Source organism: Petromyzon marinus, chromosome 80, assembly GCF_048934315.1.
Source record: "Petromyzon marinus isolate PM22_M1 ecotype Great Lakes invasive population chromosome 80, UKy_Petmar_22M1.pri1.0, whole genome shotgun sequence".
Taxonomy (NCBI): Eukaryota; Metazoa; Chordata; class Hyperoartia; order Petromyzontiformes; family Petromyzontidae; genus Petromyzon; species Petromyzon marinus.
In genome coordinates, this window is record NC_133746.1 from 4,656,532 (window position 1) to 4,680,593 (window position 24,062).

The window sequence follows — 24,062 nt, forward strand, 5'->3', positions numbered from 1 at the left end:
AAAAATGTACGAGATGTTTTAGTCTTATTTTTTATGTAATTTTTTTTTACTGAAAAATGTGTTTCCGGTGATTGGTTGTTCATTTTCTCCGACGATTGGAGCCGATTGCTCAGTATTCAATAGTCTACGATTAATCCGTCAGCTCGAGTTGACTCGGTCATCAATCGCCTCGTGTGTGTGAGAGCTTAAGACAAGTAAGGTACCGGGTTCAGATAGCAATTGTCCATGAGCGAGTATCACAGGGAATCAATCAGAGGTCCTTAAAAATTTGACAAAAATATTATTTTATTGCTATATGCTCTTGGAAAGCTCAATATATAAACAGACATGTTTATGATTCATAGGATTTGGTTGAAAAGCCTTAATTGTAGGTTTATACCATGTGTTTCAAACACAAACATGTAAAACGCACTCAACCCTTGCGCATAATGTAAAAATCGTCAACATTTCCTGAAGTATTGCATTGTGGTATCATTTCTTAGGTCACCATCAAAATGAATGAGCCAATGTGACTAACTGACAGGTAGAAGTGATATGCAACTGTGGTAGCATGTTGATTTGTATTAGGACTCATCAGCTCAAAACCCCGTCGTAAATCGTACCCTATTTCCCATAGACAGTAGAAAAAGTAGAAAGATCACTGGGCTGATGTGTATTTTCTTTAATCAGCCATCAGTAACAGGATTGAATAGATAAATATCCACAAAAAAATAACAAAAAATCCACGTGCCAATGCATACTGTAAACCAGACCGACTCTCTTCAAATGTGTTAGGAGTCGTTTTAGAAGGTGCGTCCTAAAATCAAGTTCATGCATCGTAAATAGATCATCCGTGTATTAGACCATTGTAAACCAGAGACCGCCTGTCTTTCCTGCTGTGCATTTAATTTATCTTTTTCTCCCATTTTTTCGTAAAGAAAATGTTGCCACCGACGATTGGTTGGTCATTACCGCTATCGATCGGAGCCGATTGTTCAGCATCCAATTGTGTACGATGTATCTGTTGGCTTGAGTAGATTCGGTAATCAATTGCCTTGTGCATGCTAACACTGAAGGCAAGCGAGGCCACATACCAGGTTATCATGCGGCAGTTACCATGCGGCTCACATAGCATCGGGCTAGTACATTTTTTCCCCCACTGCGGAAAGAAGCCAAGCCGTTGCCGTCGATGTCACACAGTAACGAACAATCAATTAGTTACACCCCCACTCCCAAGGGTGCTACGGTCGAGAGACGTTAACCATCTTGCCTGGTATGCAGGAGTTCATTGGTTAAAACCGGACCCCGACGCCTGTATATATGGAGTTTGCATGTTCTCTCCGTGGTCACATGGATTTATCTCCGGGTCCTCTGGTTTTTCCCTCCATATTCAGAAATATGCGTTTCAGAGTGTTTGGCTGCTATAAATTCCCACATGATAAGCCACTTTGCTGAGCTATCATTTGTGGGCAAGTCACACCTGTAAAATAGCTATATAGCTCAGTGGGCCTTCCCTGGTAAAATAAAAAAAAAATGTTACAGTACACTGACTTATCTGTGCTAATGACGGGGAGGATGGCCGTAGATAATTCAAAATCATGAATAATTCAAAAGTATCCATTTTCCGCAGATCTCCATGACAAAAACTACTAGTATTGGTATAAATTAAGAATGAATACTAATGATTGATGATACGAGTATTCAGTGATAAGACTTTCCTGGTCCTGCCCAGCATAAGATTTGGCCCACTAGGTGGACAGCAGAGCCATGCCAATCAACATCAATCAAACTCTGCCCACTTTTGAAAATATTTGAAACTACTGTACTGTAGAGGCAATCACGTGGTTTTGGGATTAACATATTTGTTCGGTTTCAGTACGTGACTTGTAATAAACATTTATAATAACTATAATTATTTTTTTATTATTAATTTGGGCTTAAGGGAAAATACATGAATTATTAATAAATGTCAAAATCTGAGGTGCTCTGTTAATTGACAAATCAGATAAATGTCACTCAGGTAATCGAGTCTACTGTGGTTATAGTTAATAGACCCTCGTAGTATGGTGCAACACTCATCCCAGCACTGGATTGACAAGGGATGTAGTTTACCGCACGTTCTAGCAGCAAGTAGGAGAAATACAAGACGACAGTTACCCAACTGTCATCATAATCATCATATACAGTCTATTCTCATATAACACGTGTTTTCATAACGCGAATTGAATATAACACGAATGTATTAGGGAACAAATGTTTTATAATGCGGATGCGAATTCGTTATAATGCGATTGAGTGAACTGAACTACGTCGTACGAGTATGAGTAGTGGTTGTACGGCTGCCTCAGAGTAGCATCGTACAAGGCATTGTTTTGCTTCTGGATGCTTCTAGATGCTACCCACACCCCTCGGTGTTTTGTTCAGCCTGCGTACGCATCATCTCACGTGTTATCGTGGACTCTGCTTTACCCAATATTATATATTATTCATTATAACGCGATTTTTCCATAAGGTGGTGTTCTTCATGACCACAACTACCATCGAATTATACGAGAGCAGATTGTAATTACGGTCACCAAACTGTCATCGTCACAATCATTACGTACGCCACGCAAGTCGTGCAGTACAATCTGGAGATGCCAGTGTGGGTGGCCTCACAGCTGGTAGTAGAGTTTGTGCATCTGGTCCAACTGACCCTGGAGCGAGTCCACGACCTCCTGCAGCTGATCGGCAACCTCAGATGGGCTGCCGTTGCTCAGGTGTAGGCTGGAGTGTACCACGCTCGCGAGGTCCACCACCAGGAAGACGCTGCTCAGCACGAAGCCTGTCACTCGCAGCGCAGCCCCGGCTGTGCCCCTCAGCGCCCCTACTGCCACGTCCTCCACCACCGTGGCTGCCGCGATGCTGATCTGCGTGATGTTCTTCGCCACCTGAGGCAGGTTCAAGCTCCCGGGACTCATGCTCTCACCGCTGCCCGCTGCCGCCCTATTGAGTCTCACCATGGCCTCGTGCAACCTGACGCTGAGCTCCGTGTCCTGCGTCAGGAGCTCCTGCGCCTCGGTGCTGTCCATCCTGTTGAGGACGGTGAGGGCGATCGAAGCTCCGGCGCCCGTGATTCCCCCGGCCACTCCGATGGCAGCGCCGCCGATGATCAGGCCCAGGGACGCGCCAAAGGTGACGGGGATGAGGGCCAGGCCGACGATGGACATGATGCCACCGACGATGCCTGTGGCGCTGCCGGTCACCTTGGCGATGTTGACGTTCTTCTGCCGTTCGCGTATCGCCTGCACCATCCCCTGCAGGTTCTGAATGGTTTCCTCCCGCTTCTCTGTCCACTCCGGGTAGATATCCTGAAGCTTGTTGCGGGCCGACTCATAGTCACTCTGTTATTGTTCGAATGATGTGACAGGTGGAGGGAGGGGGGAGAAAGAGATGGGGCGGGGGGGAGAAGAGTTGATTTTTTGATACAGCAATCCCTCGCCAGCCGCGGGGGTTAGGTTCATGAAAACCCCTGTGGTTGGCATAACTGCAATGGGCGAGACTAAAGGCTTATGGGAAATAGGGGGTTAGGGGAACAATGGCTGCGGTCAGACTCGTCAGAGCCTAACTAACTTACCTGTTCATTAACTAACACCAAATAAAAGTATATGATAAAGCATCATAAAAATAAACATTACTTTAACTTTATATACCTTCAATATTAACGACGATGATGATGAGAATAAGATGATGGGTGAAGGGTTGGTTATGACGAGGGCCTCAGCCCACCCTTCCACTCTTCCTCCGAGCCACAGTCGCAACTCTCTCACTGCGTACAAGCCTATTTAACACTACCACTTTACTCTGGAAACCTCTTGCATTTTCTGGCTCCCTTAGCCTTTTTATCACCTTTACCACTCACTGCATGCTTCGGGTCCATGATCAAGGGCAACATTTATGTGAATGCAGTTGTGATGCAAAGTGGTCTATGCGCTGCAAGAATTACAGTACAGTATGTACAACAAAACAGAGACAGCTGATCAGCTGATCAGCTAAGCAGTGCCACGGGTTATTCATAGAATTACGACACGCCATGAAATGATGTCATGCTGTAATGCAGTGACGGAACACATGTCATGTGACTTCCTTAACACCATGCTTATCCGTGGATACTAAAATTTTCAGGCTTCGGTTGGTATACAAAATAAACCGTATAAACATGAAACCGCGGTTGAAAAATCTGTGATTGGCAAGAGATTCCTGTATTTTAAATGCGAGTTTATTGCTGCCCAGTAGCAAAGCACTTGCATCAGCAGCTAGATTGGTGCAGTGGGTTCACGCGCACCTTACAGTGTTCAGCATGTGTGTAGCCACATCACCAGAATCTGCCAGAACTGCCCTTTGGCAAAAAAGAATGGGAAAAATCAAGCAACAAAGCTACTGATTGGATCCAGCGAGTAATCACCCCCCCAGTGAGGAGCTCGCATCTTGCTCCAATTCCAAATGGCTCACACATGACGGAGCCTAAACAGACTGCAGAGAGTGGGTCTCAGCAGATGCAGCTCTCTTGTAAAATCATGGGGGGGGGGGGGGGGGCTTCTACACAACCAACCAATGTGCTTATCAGGAGAAGCAAACTATGGATCATCTCCTGAGATGCCCTGCAGAACCACAATGGACAATATCAAGATTTGGCAATGCCAATGTAGTAATGTTAAGGGTGTCACTATGGTGGGAGCGCCAGGCACTGTCATAAGAGTGCTACTGTGCGTCTGGAACCTCTGACTGGGGATAGAGTAAATACGGTATGCGAACGGTCCCTAGGGGACATAGTCCTGGTGGCGGTCTGAGAAATGGCAAGTCAGGACATGGTAGTCTGGGTGAACCCGAGACGGCACGTGACCGGGACAGGGTAGTGAGGGGGGCCCAAGGGGGGCTTGAGGGACACGTGACACTCCGTCGAGATCCTTCGGGAAAGGTCTCGAAGGGGGCGTGGCCGAAGGCGGAGCAAGGCCACGCAGAGGAGCATAAAGGGGCAGTCCCGAGAGCGTTCTAGGCTCGTCTCTGGAATCAACCCTTGGTGCTGCGTCTCGTCGTCTTCGGTCTTCACTCGGCATCGTGGGTCAGGCAGCGTGTAGGCTGACTGACCCGTTCATGTAGTTAACCCGCTACTCACATAGTTAACTGTGTAGCTATAATTTAGCAGTAGAACCAGTGTACATTTAGTTAAGTTACCCTGTTGGGGAGTTATTAAATAAAGTGTTGCCTCCAACTCCAGTGTGTGCCTCCGTACAACACACTACACCAAAACCATAAGCGGTGGCCTGTGCAGAATATTAGGAAAAGATTGTATATCCGTTGGACAGGAGACACAACGAAGAAAACTGTTATAACCAAATAAATGCACGTGTCAAGCAGGAGGCTGAAGGACTACAACTTTATGCCCCAGCATGGATGCCAGAAAGTTATGAATAACGAGCACTCGACCCTCTCAAATGACATCCGAGGTGGCGAGTCGTGCCCAAGTCCGCAATTGGAGCTCGCTCTTTTCAAATGCCTCTTCCCAGATTTTTCTGTTTTCCATGACGAGTGATTTCCCCAAATGGACGCTGCGGTAGTTTACACCGTCCATCTCCCAACCAACTCCGCCTGGGAGAGAGACAAGGATCACACCGTGCACCGTGACCCCAAGTAGAGCACCTTGATTTTTCCTCCTAGCTTACCCGCGCAGAGGAGGTTGCTCTCATACAGATCTACCGGTTCACACAGAGCGGACAAGTCCTGTGCATGAATAAGCCTGTTCCGTTCCAATGATGTTCGTGTAAGTACATTTAGGTCATTGGAACGGGAAACTGATGACATGCACGTATGTCATCGGAACAGAATCAGAATAAATTTTTAATTAAATAATTTTATCAGTACCGAGGCTTCCACAAGGCAACATGGGAAGGCGTGTGGCTCAGTTTGGCGCCAGCTATCGTAGAGTGTCACTACGGTTCTCTGTGGTGAGTGCAATGTCATTAAAAATAGCAGCTCTATGCCCTCTCTAAATAAAACTAACGCTGAAGCGCATGTGCATTCTGAGATTCGGCGGTGAATGGGACACCCACTCTGCAATTTCTAGCAATCGTTTCAGAACGGAGAAAGGGTTAATAACTATGCAGACATTGTCCTTGTAAGCCGATACCTTAATAAGCGCGTGTTCTGGACTGGGAAGCCTGAAGCCGGATGACGTCTGAGCTGTACAATAGCCCCAATAGAAGACAGCCTCACCTCACTCCCCTTGTCACAGAGAAAGGAGCGCTGAGCTGCCGGTTAACCTTCGGGATGCTGGATGTACCCGCATATGGAAGTCTGTCGTGAGCAACCAACGCCTGCCAAACCCAAATGACTAGTGGTTTGTTTAAACTGTTCCTGGCCGACTCAGTCAAATGCTTTCTCCTGGTCTAGGAGGAGAAACTCTGACGACTCGAGGGCCACCCTTCTCGGCAAGAGAGATTGCGTCCTTGATGTGTGCGTGCATTGTTGTCGTATACCCATCAGCCTGGGACGCAATACGATTTTCTCAGACTGGACCAGCTGCCCAATTGCCGACTCAAACACGATTCACCAGATCCTTGGATAAGATCTTAGTCTGTGCAAAAGAGGGACACAGGCCGTCAGTTCTTAATGAGGCGCAAACCATCCTTCTTGCCCTCTTGCAGCTCTGCGGCAGTTCACCATTCTGCAGGCTCTCTATGAAAAGTGGAGCACCCAGGGAGAAAAATCCATGCTACCAAGAAGAGAACACGAAAATTCAAAATATACAGCAGGCATCGGGGTTGGGATCGAACCCACGACATCCTGGATACCAGGCGAGAGAGATAACATCTCGCCACCGCACGGAAACAAATGACGTTGTTCCTCCTGGTCAGCGCCTCGTAGACCGAATATTGTGCTATGATGGGTAGCAGTAGGGCCAAGTGGGCTTCTAGGGTAACGACAAAGGGAGCTGAGTGAACCACTAAAACAAAGCACCACGACCACTTAGCAGATGCCTGGAGGGCAGTGTTCTTCATTACAAGGTCCGCGGCCACTGGCGGCCCATGGTGGCCTTTAGTGCGTAGCATGACTTCAGAGATGGGGGGTACAAGAGGAAACGGGTTTCTGCATAGAAGCCTTCATTTTGTCTGCTTGGTTTAAAACGGTCTTTACGTTATACTGCACTCGCCGCTAATGAACGCGCGACTTCACTTATCATCTCTAACCTCCTCCTGATCTGCATTTTTGCTACAATACTGTATACAACACTACTACACTACTATAAACTACACTATACTATTCACTACAGTACTGCATACTACACTACTATAAAGTACACGATACACTACTATATACTCCACTACTATACACTATAAACTACACTATACGCTACAATACTGTATACTACACTACTATAAACTACACTATATACAGTTTAACACGTAGGCTTTCGTGACCAATATTATTCATAATAAAGGTTTTTGGGTTAGATCGCGTTATTTATAAATGTGTCGTAACCCTACACCACCCGACACGGCCAATCAGCAAAATAAAGTGTCACGTTGACAAAAGACAATTAGTTCACTACTTTAGCCCACCGGTGTGTTGAAGAGTGAATCCACAACATTTACAGTTTGAATACGTTTCGCTGGTAATTACATTCAGCATTATTGGGCAATTCGCCAGAATGGTAAAGCCCTCACTTGCTCTCGGTCTTAAATAGAGCAGCAGGGTGACATAATCATTTAACTCATTTCAGGTGCAGTGATTTGAGGTGGAGGGGGGGTATTGTCATTATATAATCGATTGGTAATCAGTCAATGGTTATGATTAGTAATGAGTTGTAGATTAGTAATTATTTGTAATGTGTGTTATTGTGATTATATGCTACATTAGCAATCCGTTAATTAATGTGTTTCCCTATAAGGAATTGTAATATGTATTATTTAATAATACGATTCCAGGCCGCACTAAGCCTATAGCTATCAGAACGATTAAAGTTATTTCTGTTTCTCTCAATTTCAATGGATTCTTTAATTAGTCTTTGCCAGTAATAATTGTTTTACACAACACTTCAACGTTATAAAAATCAATTGAATGTCCTTGTTGACAAGCATGTTCTGCCACTGCCGAAAGTTGTGTTTGAGATAATTTAGTATTTCTTTGGTGTTCTTTTAGTCTTATGCTGGTGTTATGTCCCGTCTGTCAATATAGCATCTGCCACATAAACAATTAATCCGATATACACCTTCTGTTGATAATTTAGGTAATTCGTCTTTCGTGCAAGATACAAATTTTTGAATTTTGTGTACTGTACCAAATCTTACTGTAATGTTTTGCTTTTGCAAAACACGGGCTAATTTGTCAGTTACTCCTGAGATATGGAATTTTACTTGTTTTAAGAATCTGATCGCTTTCAGCAGTGTTGCTTTGCGATCGTGATTTGGCATTCAGTGCTCTGTTAATTTGAGTATTATTGTAGCCATTCTGTCGTAATGCCTCTTTAACGTGTTCCATCTCTCTCACTAGACTTTCACCATCTGACACTGTTTTAGCCCGATGTATGAGCGTCTTGATAAGAGAGGATTTCTGAGCTGGATGATGATGCGAATCTGCATTCAGATAGGCATCAGTGTGCGTTTGCTTTCTGTAAACGCTGTGTGTTATTTTACTGTTTATGCCATGTCCAAGCAAAATATCTAGGAACGGGAGTGTGTTATTCACCTCCATTTCCATGGTGAACTGGGTGGCCGGGTTTTGTGTATTGAGATGATTTAGAAAATCATTAAGTGTATCTTTACCATGTGGACAGACAACCAAAGTGTCATCCACATATCTAAACCAAAATTATGGTTTTAATGTGCTCGAGGCAAGTGCTCTTATTTCAAAGTTTTCCATGTACAGATTTGCTATAGTAGGAGATAAAGGAGAGCCCATTGCTGCTCCGGTACACTATATACACTACACTATTCCATACAGTACTGCATACTACACTACTATAAAGTACACGATACACTACACTACTATATACCACACTATATACTACACCACTATACTACAGTGATAACTTATTTCTTCAGAATTGCTTTGTGTTTAGTTTGCTGTCCTTCCCCCAAACCTCCGACTAGCACGGTTGGATGCGTACGGTAGTGCAAAATTAGCTCAACATACATAAGTACATAGACTCACACAGAGACGCATAGACTCGTACATAGACCCATAGTTTGTTGTCCTTCCCCGCATCTCTGATGTGGTTGTTGCTGCACATCCGCGAGATTCCCTGTCCGCATTAATAGATGGCCGGCACCAGGCGGCGCTCACGTGACATTCGGAAGCGACTGGTTCGTACCTGGACGTGGAAACGATTTTATTATTATGATTGTTTAGCTAGGAAAGTCTCAACTGTGCGTTGACACAATTGTTTATAAATACAGGAATATGAGAGAGAGCAATGATTTAAGGGCACGGTTAAAATTAATGACTGGGAAATACAACCAATGACAAAAAAATTCACGAAATAATTTGGGGCTGTGCCTTGGCTACATCGACATTCGGAGAGTACAATGAACGAGCGGCTTCACGTAAGGAGAGAGAGGGGTGGAGTGGTGGCGCAGCGGTTAGCGCACTGCCCGACAAACCTGTCGACTCCCTCCAACTGCGCAGCAGCGACCTTCAAGAACCTCCTTCTCCTCAGAGGGCGATTTTGACACCGCTGGTACCGGTCAGCAAGTCTACTCGGCTCCACATCCTCCTGTACCACATCAGCTTAATCTATTTTGTAGTCCGTGCCAATAATGCACTCACTCACCAACTCATCCACTCACCCATCGGCTCCATCTCTTCTCTAGCCCGTGCCACTCACCCACTCACAAACTCACCTACTCACCCATCAGCTCTATCTCTTTTCTAGCCCATGTCACCCACTCACTCAGCCACCAGCCCCATCTCTTCTCTAGCCCATGCCACTCACCCACTCACCCACCCACTCACTCAAAAGTTCGATCTCTTCTCTAGCCCGTGCCGCGCCCCTTTAGCCCCCTCTATCCGGCCGGACAGAAGCTGTTTAGGCATGCGTTGGATGGACATGTGGGCTACATGACCCAGCCAACGCAGCCTTGCCTGCTGGAGGATCTCACCGATGGTACCGTGTCCAGATCTTTCAAGGATCTGTAAGCTCCTCACACAAACAAGCGTGTTTAATACCCAGCACGGGATCGTAGGCAGGACAAGCCTGAATGTTTTTTTGACCGGCACAGATGTTCCTTCTTTAAAAAGGGCTCCACGTTTCACCAGAATAGTGAAGGGAGGGCATAACTCCGACAGTGTTGAGCAACAGAGCCACACAGCGTTGGGCAGCTAATGAAAAGATAATGCCGCTCGACTGATTCGGAGTGAGACCTCGGTTGCCAAACTGCAGCTGGTCAAAAGCACACTCCTCCCCCTCTCCCCACAACCGCCCCCATTGTACAACAAAGATAAAAATAAACATCGCCCGTAAAAGCCTCAACAGACTGTATGGGCAAGTGCTGCTAGCGAGCACCTATGGAAGCCGGCACGATACACGAGGGGGTGAGTGGCCAGCATCACGCCCGGCCACCTTTGTCTCCCCAGTGGCAATGTTTACTAACACACCGCACCAGGTACTCGTTTGAGGCCGAGTCGACCTAGGGGAGGCTCAGGACCGGTTCAGATAATCGTCACTTGTGTTGGCCGTGAGCGGGAATCGAACTCTGGTCTCCGAGTTCGTAGCGCAGTGTGCGAACCCCACTACATTGCAGTTCCCCATTATTCGCACACACGCGCACACACACACAAACACACACACCAACAACAACCGCCATTCGCCACTAAGTGGCGGTGACGTCACCACAACGCTTGTGCCAGGCCATGTGCACCTTGAGGCCACGGGATTTTTGCACACAGCGTTGGTGTACGGTGCTATTTCAGGAATATTTTGATATTTTTTTTTCCTGTATTTTCTGTTTGCACAGTCACAAAATCACTTTAAGATGTTTTCTTGTTCATGTTTTTTGTTTGTTGCGGTTGCACCCGATTCAAGAGCCGAATGGCTCACAGGGCTATACCAAATAAATGAACTTTGAACTATGAACGTGAAGTGTCGAACGCCCGCTGGCAGGTCACACACAAATACACACACAAACACACACGCTCACATCCCTGCACATACTCGACCCACCTCTTCCACCTGTTTAAGTGTCTCTTAAAGAGTAAGTGGACAGTACGCTGAAGTTTAAACGCTGCGATGTTTGCAGCAGAACAGTGTGGGGGAGGGGGATTAACCCCTTTCTATAGCCTCCCTGAGGCTGTTGTTGCGAGTGCTGTTCGCGAGCAGCACCCATGAAGGCCGGAACGACACACGAGAGGGTGGGTGGCCAGCACCACGCCCGACCGCCTTTGTCTCCCCAGTGGCGATGTTTACACACCGCACCAGGTACTCATTTGAGGCCGAGTCGACCTAGGGGAGGCCCAGGACCGGTGCAGATAATCGTCACTGATGACCGTAGGGCAGTAGTGTAGCGCTGACCGCTACACTACTGCTCCTACAACACGGGCCTGGACCACACGCACACAGACACAAGACGCTTGCCGAGACGTCAATAGACCTCAGGGTCGGAAGCGGAAAAGTCAATTTCGGACACTGAACTTAACTATTCTTATTTTGCCAGGTAAGCCCCCCCACTGAGCTACGTAGCTATTCTTTCAGAAACGACCTGGCCATCACAAATGATAGCTCAACGAAGTGGGCTCATCACGTGCACATGCATAGCAGCCACACTGCTCTGAACGGTTGCTGTTGATTCTAAATGTGGAGGGGGTAAACCGGAGGATCCAGAAAAAACCACGCCACCCTTGGGGGGGAGAGCGAGAGACATGCAAAGTCAAAATATATAAAACAGGCGTCGTTCTGGGTCAGGATCGAACCCACGACCTCCTGTACACCAGGCGAGGTAGTTAACATCTCATCAGGGTCGGGATCGAACCCACGACCTCCTGTACACCAAGCGAGGTAGTTAACATCTCATCAGGGTCGCGATCGAACCCACGACCTCCTGTACACCAGGCGAGATAGTTAACATCTCATCAGGGTCGCGATCGAACTCACGACCTCCTGTAAACCAGGCGAGGTAATTAACGTCTCCTGGCCACCGCGGCGCAGCTCCACTCACCGCGGGCGCCTCGCGCGAATCCCTGCCAGGCGCGATGTCATCTCGTGCCTCGGCGTCTCCTCCATCCTCCAGCAGAGACAACGACCAGAGGCGCTCCGTCTTCTTGCTGTACTGCTCCACCAGCGTGGCCAGCACCACGTTCCTGCTCGGCGTCTGCCTCTCTGCGGTCGAGGCGCGGCACTGCGGGCACGAGAAGCCGCCCGAGTTGGCGCCCGACTCGCCGTCCCAGTGTCGCTCGATGCACGCCGAGCAGTAGGAGTGGGCGCAGTGGAGGTACACGGGCTGGACGAAGATCTCCAGGCAGATGGGGCACGAGATGTCGCGCTCCTCGTCCGTCGTGGCGGCGGCGCGAGCCATGGTTGAGTAAACGCGAGAGAAGGAGGCGAGTGACTCTGACTCTGAGAGTGACTCGGTGGAGTGACTCTGTGAGTGACTGGCCCTCGTTTGTAATGCGACGGAGACGCAGAGGGTGGGGTGGGAGAGCGAGCGTGTGGCGCAGGCTGCCCAACACGCGGCTCCAGAGGCGGCAGGCGACGCGGCTCGAGGCGTCGAGGGTGGTTCGCCTGTGGGGGGGGCGGGGGTCGAAGCGCGTGAGTCGGGAGCGCGAACGCGCGCGTCACTAGGTCGACCGGTTCTGGCGGCGTGTGTGAGTATGTGTGTCTGTGTGTGTGTCTGTGTGAGTATGTGTGTGTGAGTATGTGTGTGTGTCTGTGTGAGTATGTGTGTGTCTGTGTGAGTGTGTGTGTGTCTGTGTGAGTATGTGTGTGTCTGTGTGAGTATGTGTGAGTATGTGTGTGTGTGTCTGTGTGAGTATGTGTGTGTGTCTGTGCTCGCTAACAGCACTTGCCCATACAGTCTGTTAAGGCTATATGGGGGATCTTTGTCTTTATCTTTGTGTCTGTGTGAGTATGTGTGTATGTGTGTGTGTCTGTGTGAGTATGTGTGTGTGTGTCTGTGTGAGTATGTGTGAGTATGTGTGTGTGTGTCTGTGTGAGTATGTGTCTGTGTGTGTGTCTGTGTGAGTATGTGTGTGTGTCTGTGTGAGTATGTGTGTGTGTCTGTGTGAGTATGTGTGTGTCTGTGTGTCTGTGTGAGTATGTGTGTGTGTGTCTGTGTGAGTATGTGTGTGTCTGTGTGAGTATGTGTGTCTGTGTGTCTGTGTGTGTGTGTCTGTGTGAGTATGTGTGTGTGTCTGTGTGAGTATGTGTGTGTGTCTGTGTGAGTATGTGTGTGTCTGTGTGAGTATGTGTGTGTCTGTGTGTGTCTGTGTGAGTATGTGTGTGTCTGTGTGAGTATGTGTGAGTATGTGTGTGACTGTGTGAGTATGTGTGTCTGTGTGTGTCTGTGTGAGTATGTGTGTGTCTGTGTGAGTATGTGTGAGTATGTGTGTGTGTGTGTCTGTGTGAGTATGTGTGTGTGTCTGTGTGAGTATGTGTGTCTGTGTGTGTGTCTGTGTGAGTATGTGTGTGTGTCTGTGTGAGTATGTGTGTGTCTGTGTGTCTGTGTGAGTATGTGTGTGTGTGTCTGTGTGAGTATGTGTGTGTCTGTGTGAGTATGTGTGTCTGTGTGTGTGTGTGTCTGTGTGAGTATGTGTGTGTCTGTGTGTGTGTGTGTCTGTGTGAGTATGTGTGTGTGTCTGTGTGAGTATGTGTGTGTCTGTGTGAGTATGTGTGTGTCTGTGTGAGTATGTGTGTGTCTGTGTGTGTCTGTGTGAGTATGTGTGTGTCTGTGTGTGTGTCTGTGTGAGTATGTATGTGTGTGTCTGTGTGAGTATATGTGTCTGTGTGTGTGTCTGTGTGAGTATGTGTGTGTGTCTGTGTGAGTATAGTGTGTGTGTCTGTGTGAGTATGTGTGTGTCTGTGTGTGTGTGTCTGTGTGAGTATGTGTGTGTCTGTGTGTGTGTCTGTGTGAGTATGTGTGTGTGTGTGTGAGTATGTGTGTGTCTGTGTGAGTATGTGTGTGTCTGTGTGTCTGTGTGAGTATGTGTGTGTGTGTCTGTGTGAGTATGTGTGTGTCTGTGTGAGTATGTGTGTCTGTGTGTGTGTGTGTCTGTGTGAGTATGTGTGTGTCTGTGTGTGTGTCTGTGTGAGTATGTGTGTGTGTCTGTGTGAGTATGTGTGTGTCTGTGTGAGTATGTGTGTGTCTGTGTGAGTATGTGTGTGTCTGTGTGTGTCTGTGTGAGTATGTGTGTGTCTGTGTGTGTGTCTGTGTGAGTATGTATGTGTGTGTCTGTGTGAGTATATGTGTCTGTGTGTGTGTCTGTGTGAGTATGTGTGTGTGTCTGTGTGAGTATAGTGTGTGTGTCTGTGTGAGTATGTGTGTGTCTGTGTGTGTGTGTCTGTGTGAGTATGTGTGTGTCTGTGTGTGTGTCTGTGTGAGTATGTGTATGTGTGTGTGAGTATGTGTGTGTCTGTGTGAGTATGTGTGTGTCTGTGTGTGTCTGTGTGAGTATGTGTGTGTCTGTGTGAGTATGTGTGAGTATGTGTGTGTGTCTGTGTGAGTATGTGTGTCTGTGTGTGTGTCTGTGCGAGTATGTGTGTGTGTGTGTCTGTGTGAGTATGTGTGTGTCTGTGTGTGTGTCTGTGTGTGTCTGTGTGTGTGTGTCTGTGTGAGTATGTGTGTGTGTCTGTGTGAGTATGTGTGTCTGTGTGTGTGTGTCTGTGTGAGTATGTGTGTGTCTGTGTGTGTCTGTGTGAGTATGTGTGTGTTCAGGATGGTTGGGAAAAAGCGACAGGCCCACTGTCATCGGCTACAGAATCCCACGTCAGAGAATGAGGAGGCTTACCGCAGCCTTCGCTCGGAGGTTCGGAGAGCCGTGAGGCGCTGCAAGGATGGGTGGTGGTCGCGGGTTGCTGAGGAGATGGAGTCTGCCTCAGTGGCCTGTGATCACAAATCTCTATTTAACTCCATAAAAAAAGTAACCTGCAGCGTCACATCTATTACCATCATTAGTGGAAAAAACGGTGATCCAATCTCCGACCCCCAGGAACAGGTTTGCAGATTTGCTGAGCATTTCTGTGAGGTCCTGGGGGAGGGGAAATCCCTCAGCCAGGAAAACATCGTGGCACAAAGTGGGGATGACCGTGCTGAGGCTGCGGTGCCTCAAATATTGGAAGAAGTCACCCCCTGTGAGTGGCTGGCTGAGGTGCCATCTGTTGAGGAAGTACTGAAGGCGATCCGGAGTCTGAGACCAGGAAAGGCAGCGGGCAGAGATGATCTCCCAAGCGAAATGCTGAGGGAGGGTGGCGTTTGTGCACAGACTGCCCTATATGACATCATAACAACAGTCTGGACCACTGGATGGGTTCCGCAGGATTGGAAGGATGCCCTGGTGGTCCCCCTCTTTAAGAAGGGGGACCGCACAGACTGTAACAACTACAGGGGCATCTCAGTCCTCAGTGTGCCGGGCAAGGTCCTGGCAAGGATTATTCAACATCGCCTTGCCAGGCACGCTGAGGAGAGGCTTGCGGAGCCCCAATGCGGTTTCAGGAAAGGGCGGTCCTGCACGGATGCCATATTTTCTGTCCGTCTGCTACAGCAGAGGTGTAGGGAATTCCAGCAAGACCTACATCTCTGCTTTTTTGACCTGGTCAAGGCCTGAGCTCTGGGTTGTTCTTCGTGCTTTTGGAGTACCTGACCTTCTGCTCACGATCATTAAGGACCTTCATGATGGTGAGCTAGGCCCGGATAAAACTACGTGGCCGGGAGTCAGAGCCATTCCCTGTACACCTTGGGGTGCGACAGGGATGTCCTCTGGCTCCCACATTATTTAACATCTATTTTGACCACGTAGTTCGTGAAGCCTTCAATAGCTGTACCGGGGGAATCTCCATATGGTACAGATATAATGGGAGGCTGATCGATGCCCGGGTGCGGTCAAGGGATGGCTCCCTATTGCTCAACCACGTTATGTATGCTGATGATTTGGTAATAGCTGCTCATTCAGAGGAGGAGTTGGAGATGCTGCTGTTGCTACTAAGATATGGGGCCTTACCATCACCCCCACCAAAACTAAGCACCTGCCTGGGTATTTTGTACCATCGGGCACTCCACCCCCACAACTCCCAATCGGTGATGGGGCAGTTGTGGAGAGAGTGGAGAGTTTCCCATACCTGGGAAGTGTGCTTGTGACCGGCTCCAGTTTAACAGCAGAGGTTTCACTCCGAATCAGTCGAGCGGCAATATCTTTTCATCGGTTGCGTCATGCTGTGTGGAAGCTACCTGGTCTGTCGCTCCGCACTAAGCTTCAGGTCTTCTCGGCCACGGTCATTCCCTCCCTTCTCTACGCTTGCGAAACGTGGACCCCCCTCATGGAACATCTTCGCCGGTTAGAAACATTTAGGCTGGCCTGCCTACAATCCATCCTGGGTTTAACCAGGCTGGATTGTGTGAGGAGCTCACAAATCCTTGAAAGATCTGGGCACGTCCCATCAGTGAGCTCCTCCGGCAGGCAAGGCTGCATTGGCTGGGTCATGTAGCCCACATACCCAGCCACCGCATGCCGAAACAGCTTTTGTTCGGCCGGATCGAGGGGGCTAAACGGGCGCAGCACGGGCTACAGAAGAGATGGAATGACGTGGTACAGGAGGACGTGGAGCTGAGTGGACTTGCATATGACTGGTACCAGTGGTGTCAAGATCAGCCTCTGTGGAGGAGGCTCGTGAAGGACGCTACTGGGCTGTTGGAGGCAGTCGCCCTCAAACAACAACGGAGGGCGGAGGAGCGACGCTCACAACAACGAGCGGAGCGCCGGGTGGCTAACGCACAGCAGGTTGGCACAATAGGGGGCACAAGTGGTGCATCAGCCAGTGATCTCACTCAGTCGACCCGTGGCACCTGGGTCTGCCCCGTGACCTCCTGCCAGTGGGCGTTCGACACTCCACGTGGCCTCAATGTGCACATGGCCTGGCACAAGCGTCGTGGTGACGTCACCGCCACTTAGTGGCGAATGGCGTTTGTTGTTGTTGTGTGTGTGTCTGTGTGAGTATGTGTGTGTGTCTGTGTGAGTATGTGTGTGTGTCTGTGTGAAGAGCGGTGGTGTAGCGGTTAGCACGTTGCGCTATGAACCTGGCCACCCAGGTTCGATTCCCGCTCACGGCTAACACCAGTGACGATTATCTGAACCGGTCCCGGTCTTCCCCTAGGTCGACTCAGCCTCAAATGAGTACCTGGTGCGGTGTGTAAACAGTGCCACTGGGGAGACAAAGGCGGTCGGGCGTGGTGCTGGTCTTCATAGGCGCTCGCTAACAGCACTTGCCCCTACAGTCTGTCAAGGCTATACGGGGGATCTTTGTCTTTATCTTTTGTGTGTCTGTGTGAGTATGTGTGTGTCTGTGTGTGTCTGTGTGAGTATGTGTGTGTCTGTGTGAGTATGTGTGTGTGTCTGTGTGAGTGTGTGTGTGTCTGTGTGAGTATGTGTGTGTCTGTGTGAGTATGTGTGTGTACGACTGTGTGAGTATGTGTGTACGACTGTGTGTGTGTGTGAGTGTGTGTATCGTGTGGGGAGCGATAGTGTAGCGGTTAGCGCGCTGCGCTATGAACCTGGCGACCTGGGTTCGATTCCCGCTCACGGCCAACACCAGTGACAATTATCTGAACCGGTCCCGGGCCTCCCCATAGGTCGACTCAGCCTCAAATGAGTACCTGGTGCGGTGTGAAAACATCGCCACTAGGGAGACAAAGGCGGTCGGGCGTGGTGCTGGCCACCCACCCCCTCGTGTACCGTTCCGGCCTTCATAGGTGCTCGCTTACAGCACTTGCCCCTACAGTCTGTTACAGGCTATACGGGGGATCTTTGTTTTGTATCGTGTATGTGTACAACTCTGTGTGTACGACTGTGTATATGTGTAGGTACGACTGTGTGTGTGTACGAATGTGTATATATGTGTGTACGACTGTGTGTGTGTATGTGTGTGTGTACGACTGTGTGTGTGTATGTGTACGTCTGTGTGTCTACGTCGCTGTCTTGTGTATACACGACTGTGTGTGTACCTGTGTTTGTGAGTACGTGTGTGTATACCTGTGTGTGTGTACGTGTGTGTGTACGTGTGTGTGTACCTGTGTGTGTACGTGTGTGTGAGTACGTGTGTGTGTGTGTACCCCGTGTGCCGTGCCGGCCTTTTTAGGTGCTGCAAAAATCGGTTCAGGCTATACGGGTGATCTTTGTATTTGTCTAAGTGCGTGTAGTTAAAAAAAGAATACAGTATGTGATCGCTAACAACATTGCCCAAAATGTTCCATCTGTCATCCCATAAAACACCAGGGTCTGTCACGTGACCTCCTCCTGCATCTAGCCTGGCACAGCAGTGAACCCATGGCACCTGCTGGTTCTGTCACCTGACCTCCGCCTGTACCTAGCCTGGCACAGCAGTTAACCCATGACACCTGCTGGGTCTGTCATGTGACCTTCTGCATCTAGCCGGGCACAGCAGTCAACCCATGGCACCTGCCGGGTCTGTCATGTGACCTCCTGCACCTAGCCTGGCACAGCAGTCAAGCCATGGCACCTGCTGGGTCTGTCCCGTGACCTCCTCCTGCACCAAGCCTGGCACAGCAGTCAACTCATGGCACCTGCTGGTTCTGTCACCTGAGCTCCGCCTGCACCTAGCCTGGCACAGCAGTCAACCCATGGCACCTGCTGGGTCTGTAATGTGACCTCCGCCTGCACTTAGCCTGGCACAGCAGTCAACCCATGGCACCTGCTGGTTCTGTCACCTGACCTCCGCCTGTACCTAGCCTGGCACAGCAGTCAACCCATGGCACCTGCTTGGTCTGTCACGTGACCTTCTGAACCTAGCTTGGCACAGTCGTCAACCCATGACACCTGCTGGTTCTGCCACCTGACCTCCTCCTGCACCTAGCCTGTGTGTGTGCGTGTGTGTATACGTGTGTGTAGGTGTGTATGTACGTGTGGTCTACGTGTGTGTGTGTGTGTACGTGTGTGTACCCTCGTGTGCCGTGCCGGCCTTATTAGGTGCTGCTTGTACTTGCCCAAAAGTCTGTTCAGGCTATACGGGTGATCTTTGTCTAAGTGCGTGTGGTTAAAAAAAGAATACTGTATGTGATCGCTAACAACATTGCCCAAAATGTTCCATCTGTCAACCCATAAAACACCTGGGTCTGTCCCGTGACCTCCTCGTGCACCAAGCCTGGCACAGCAGTCAACCCATAGCACCTGCTGGGTCTGTCACCTGACCTCGTGCACCTAGCCTGGCACAGCAGTCAACACATGGCACCTGCTGGGTCTGTCCCGTGACCTCGAGCACCTAGCCTGGCACAGCAGTCAACCCATGGCACCTGCTGGGTCTGTCACCTTACCTCCTCCTGCACCTAGCCTGGCACAGCAGTCAACCCATGACACATGCAGGGTCTGTCACCTGACCTCCTGTACCTAGCCTGGCACAGCAGTCAACCCATGATATCTGAGCCTTCCCCACGTCAAGTGGCGGCCTCAAATACACCTAGCCTGGTATAAGCGCGTCAGTGACACGACCACGTCGTAAAGTGAATGGTGATTGTTATTTGTGTACGTGTGTGTACGTGTGTGTATGTGTGTGTACGTGTGTGTATGTGTGTGTACGTGTGTGTGTGTACAGTGAGGGAAAAAGTATTCTATCCCCTGCTGATTTTCTACGTTTGCTCACTGACAAAGAAATGATAAGTCTATAATTTTAATGGTAGGTTTATTTGAAGAGTGACAGACAGAATAACAACAACAAAATCCAGAAAAACGCATGTAAAAAATGTTATGAATTGATTTGCATTTTAATGAGGGAAATATGTATTTGACCCCCTCTCAATCAGAAAGATTTCTGGCTCCCAGGTGTCGTTTATACAGGTAACGAGCTGAGATTAGGAGCACACTCTTAAAGGGAGTGCTCCTGATCTCAGCTTGTTACCTGTATAAAAGACCCCTGTCCACAGAAGCAATCAATCAGATTCCAAACTCTCCAGCATGGCCAAGACCAAAGAGCTCTCCAAGGATGTCAGGGACAAGATTGTAGACCTACACAAGGCTGGAATGGGCTACAAGACCATTGCCAAGCAGCTTGGTGAGAAGGTGACAACAGTTGGTGCGATTATTCGCAAATGGAAGAAACACAAAAGACCTGTCAATCTCCCTCGGTCTGGGGCTCCATGCAAGATCTCACCTCGTGGAGTTGCAATGATCATGAGAACGGTGAGGAATCAGCCCAGACCTAGACGGGAGGATCTTGTCAATGATCTCAAGGCAGCTGGGATCATAGTCACCAAGAAAACAATTGGTAACACACTACGCCGTGAAGGACTTAAATCCTGCAGCGCCCGCAAGGTCCCTCTTCTCAAAAAAGCACATATAAATGCCCGTCTGAAGTTTGCCAATGAACATCTGAATGATTCAGACGACAACTGGGTGAAAGTGTTGTGGTCAGATGAGACCATAATGGAGCTCTCTTTGGCATCAACTCAACTCGCCGTGTTTGGAGGAGAAGGAATGCTGCCTATGACCCCAAGAACACCATCCCCATCGTCAAACATGGAGGTGGAAACATTATGCTTTCGGGGTACTTTTCTGCTAAGCGGACAGGACAACTTCACCACATCAATCGGACGATGGACGGGGCCATGTACCGTCAAATTTTGGGTGAGAACCTCCTTCCCTCAGCGAGGGCATTAAAAATGGGTCGTGGATGGGTATTCCAGCATGACAATGACCCAAAACACACGGCCAAGGCAACAAAGGAGTGGCTCAAGAAGAAGCACATTAAGTCTTGGAGTGGCCTAGCCAGTTTCCAGACCTTAATCCCATAGAAAATCTGTGGAGGGAGCTGAAGGTTTAAGTTGCCAAACGTCAGCCTCGAAACCTTAATGACTTGGAGAAGATCTGCAAAGAGGAGTGGGACAAAATCCCTCCTGAGATGTGTGCAAACCTGGTGGCCAACTACAAGAAACGTCTGACCTCTGTGATTGCCAACAAGGGTTTTGCCACAAAGTACTAAGTCAAGTTTTGCAGAGGGTCAAATATTTTCCTCATTAAAATGCAAATCAATTTATAACATTTTTGACTTGCGTTTTTCTGGATTTTTTTGTTATTCTGTCTCTCACTATTCAAATAAACCTACCATTAAAATAATAGACTGATCATGTCTTTGTCAGTGGGCAAACGTACAAAATCAGCACGGGATCAAATACTTTTTTTCCCTCACTGTATGTGTGTGTACTTGTGTATGTGTGATGATTTGGTAATAGCTGCTCATTCAGAGGAGGAGTTGGAGTCACTGCTGCTGAACCTGGAGCATGCCACTAAGAGATGGGGCCTTACCATCAGCCCCACCAAAACTAAGCACCTGCTTGGGTGTTTTGTACCATCGGACACTCCACCCCCATAACTCCCAATCGGTGATGGGGCAGTTGTGGAGAGAGTGGAGAGTTTCGCATACCTGGGCAGTGAGCTCCAGTTTAACAGCAGAGGTCTCACTCCTAATCAGTAGAGCGGCAATATCTTTTCATCGGTTGCGTAACGCTGTGTGGAAGCTACCTGGTCTATCCCTCCGCACGAAGCCTCAGGTCTTCTCGACCACGGTCATTCCCTCTCTTCTCTATGCTTACGAAACGTGGACCCCCCTAATGGAACATCTTCGCCGGTTAGAAACATTTGGGCTTGCCTGCCTACGATCGATCCTGGGTTTAACCATGCTGGATTGTGAGGAGTTTAGAAATCCTTTAAATATGTGGACAACGTCCCATCGGTGAGCTCCTCCGGCAGGCAAGGCTGCGTTGGCTGGGTCATGTAGCCCGCATGCCCAGCCACCGCATGCCGAAACAGCTTTTATTCGGCCGGATCGAGGGGGCTAAACGGGCGCGGCACGGGTTAGAGAAGAGATGGAGTGATATGGTACAGGAGGACGTGGAGCTGAGTGAACTTGCCGATGACTAGTACCAGCAGTGTCAAGATCGGCCTCTGTGGAGGAGGCTCGTGAAGGACGCTACTGGGCAGTTGAAGGCAGTCGCCCTCCAACAACAAAGGAGGGCGGAGGAGCGACGCTCACAACAACGAGCGGAGCGCCGGGTGGCTAAAGCACAGCAGGTTGGCACAGTAGGGGGCACAGGTGGTGCATCAGCCAGTCATCTTTGTCAGTCGACCCATGGCACCTGGGTCCGCCCCATGACCTCCTGTCAGTGGGCGAACGACACTTCACGTGGCCTCAAGGTGCACATGGCCTGGCACAAGCGTCGTGGTGACGTCACCGCCACTTAGTGGCGAATGGCGGTTGTTGTGTGTATGTGTGTGTACGTGTGTGCTTCAACCTATGGGGAGCGGTGGTGTAGCGGTTAGCGCTGCGCTTTGAACCCGGAGACCCGGGTTCGATTATCTGAACCGGTCAATGGCATCCCCTAGGTGGACTCACCCTCAAAGGAGTACCTGGTGCGGTGTGTAAACATCTCCACCGGGGAGACAAAGGCGGTCGGGCGTTGTGAGCACTCCCACAGACGTCAATTTACCCCCCCCCCCCCCCCACTAAAGGCCAAAGAAATTCGTGGGTTTCCCCATAGTAGCGCTCGAAGAAGCGGGAAGGGAAGTGAAAAACAGGAAGAGTGAAAAAAACACCACGCGTGCGGCTTACGTGTGCGCACGTGGTACGGTGGTGTGGAGTAAACATCGCTACTGGGGGGACAAATGCGGTCGGGCGCTATGGTAGCCACCCCTCGTGTGCACTGCTACTCGCTCACAGCACTTTTCCCCAACCGCCCGTTAAAGGCTATACGGGGGATCTTTGTCTCTGCATCTACCTGTCATCTCGTTTAATCAATAACGCGGCCCCGTGACCTCCTGCCATAAACCCGGCCACCTGAGTTCTGTGTCAGCTGTGTGCAAGAGGACAGACCCAGGTGCTATGGGTTGACTGCTGTGCCAGGCAAGGTGCAGGAGGAGGTAGCGCGCCAGAGACAGGTGTTTTGAGATGGCTGCTGTGCCCAAGAACAGTCAATAATATGAATAATATTACACACACATCTGGTGGGTTTGCTTGATCATACTTCACCACGCTGGCCAATTCGGGTTGCCACTTCGCTTAAGCACAACAATCATTTAGCGATTGTGACTGACAGGTCACAGTAATTTCGTGCGATTGTAGCCAATCTCATAGAGATACAGAGACCAAGAGAGAACCATAGAGATAGACATAGACTCATAGAGATACATAGAGACTCATAAAGTTACGAAGACCTATAGATATACAGAGAGATACAGAGACACATACAGACTCATAGAGATACATAGAGACGCACAGGAAAACAGAGGCTCACAGAAAAACAAAGACTCGTAGAGATACATAGAGGCCCATAGACATACTTAGATACTCATAGATACATATAGCCTCATAGAATTAGACCCATAAATACATACAGTGAAGAAAAAAAGTATTTGATCCCCTGCTGATTTTGGACGTTTGCCCACTGACGAAGAAATGATCAGTCTATAATTTTAATGGTAGGTTTATTTGAACAGTGAGAGACAGCATAACAACAAAAAAATCCAGAAAAACGCATGTCAAAAATGTTATAAATTGATTTGCATTTTAATGAGGGAAATATGTATTTGACCCCCTCTCAATCAGAAAGATTTCTGGCTCCCAGGTGTCTTTTATACAGGTAACGAGCTGAGATTAGGGGCACACTCTTAAAGGGAGTGCTCCTAATCTCAGCTTGTTACCTGTATAAAAGACACTTGTCCACAGAAGCAATCAATCAGATTCCAAACTCTCCACCATGGCCAAGACCAAAGAGCTCTCCAAGGATGTCAGGGACAAGATTGTAGACCTACACAAGGCTGGAATGGGCTACAAGACCATTGCCAAGCAGCTTGGTGAGAAGGTGACAACAGTTGGTGCGATTATTCGCAAATGGAAGAAACAC

The 24,062-nt window shown here is 48.9% G+C and overlaps 1 protein-coding gene across 1 annotated transcript; it reads right to left on the reverse strand.

The window, feature by feature from the left end:
* Window positions 1–260: 260 nt before the first annotated feature.
* LOC116958577 (apolipoprotein L3-like) lies at window positions 261–12,872 on the reverse strand. The gene is made up of 2 exons (XM_032981293.2): window positions 12,168–12,872; window positions 261–3,362 (listed from the first exon to the last, which is right to left on the reverse strand). Exons 1-2 carry the CDS (start codon window positions 12,522–12,524, stop codon window positions 2,634–2,636), a joined length of 1,086 nt encoding a protein of 361 aa, XP_032837184.1. The 5' UTR covers window positions 12,525–12,872; the 3' UTR covers window positions 261–2,633.
* Between the last annotated feature and the right edge of the window lie 11,190 nt (window positions 12,873–24,062).

Coding starts and splice junctions, on each gene's coding strand:
- LOC116958577 (XM_032981293.2), bottom strand. CDS start 12,524: ATGGCTCGCGCCGCCGCCACGACGGACGAGGAGCGCGACATCTCGTGC. Junction 3,363..12,167: donor ATTCGCGCGAGGCGCCCGCG/GTGAGTGGAGCT, acceptor GAACAATAACAG/AGTGACTATGAGTCGGCCCG.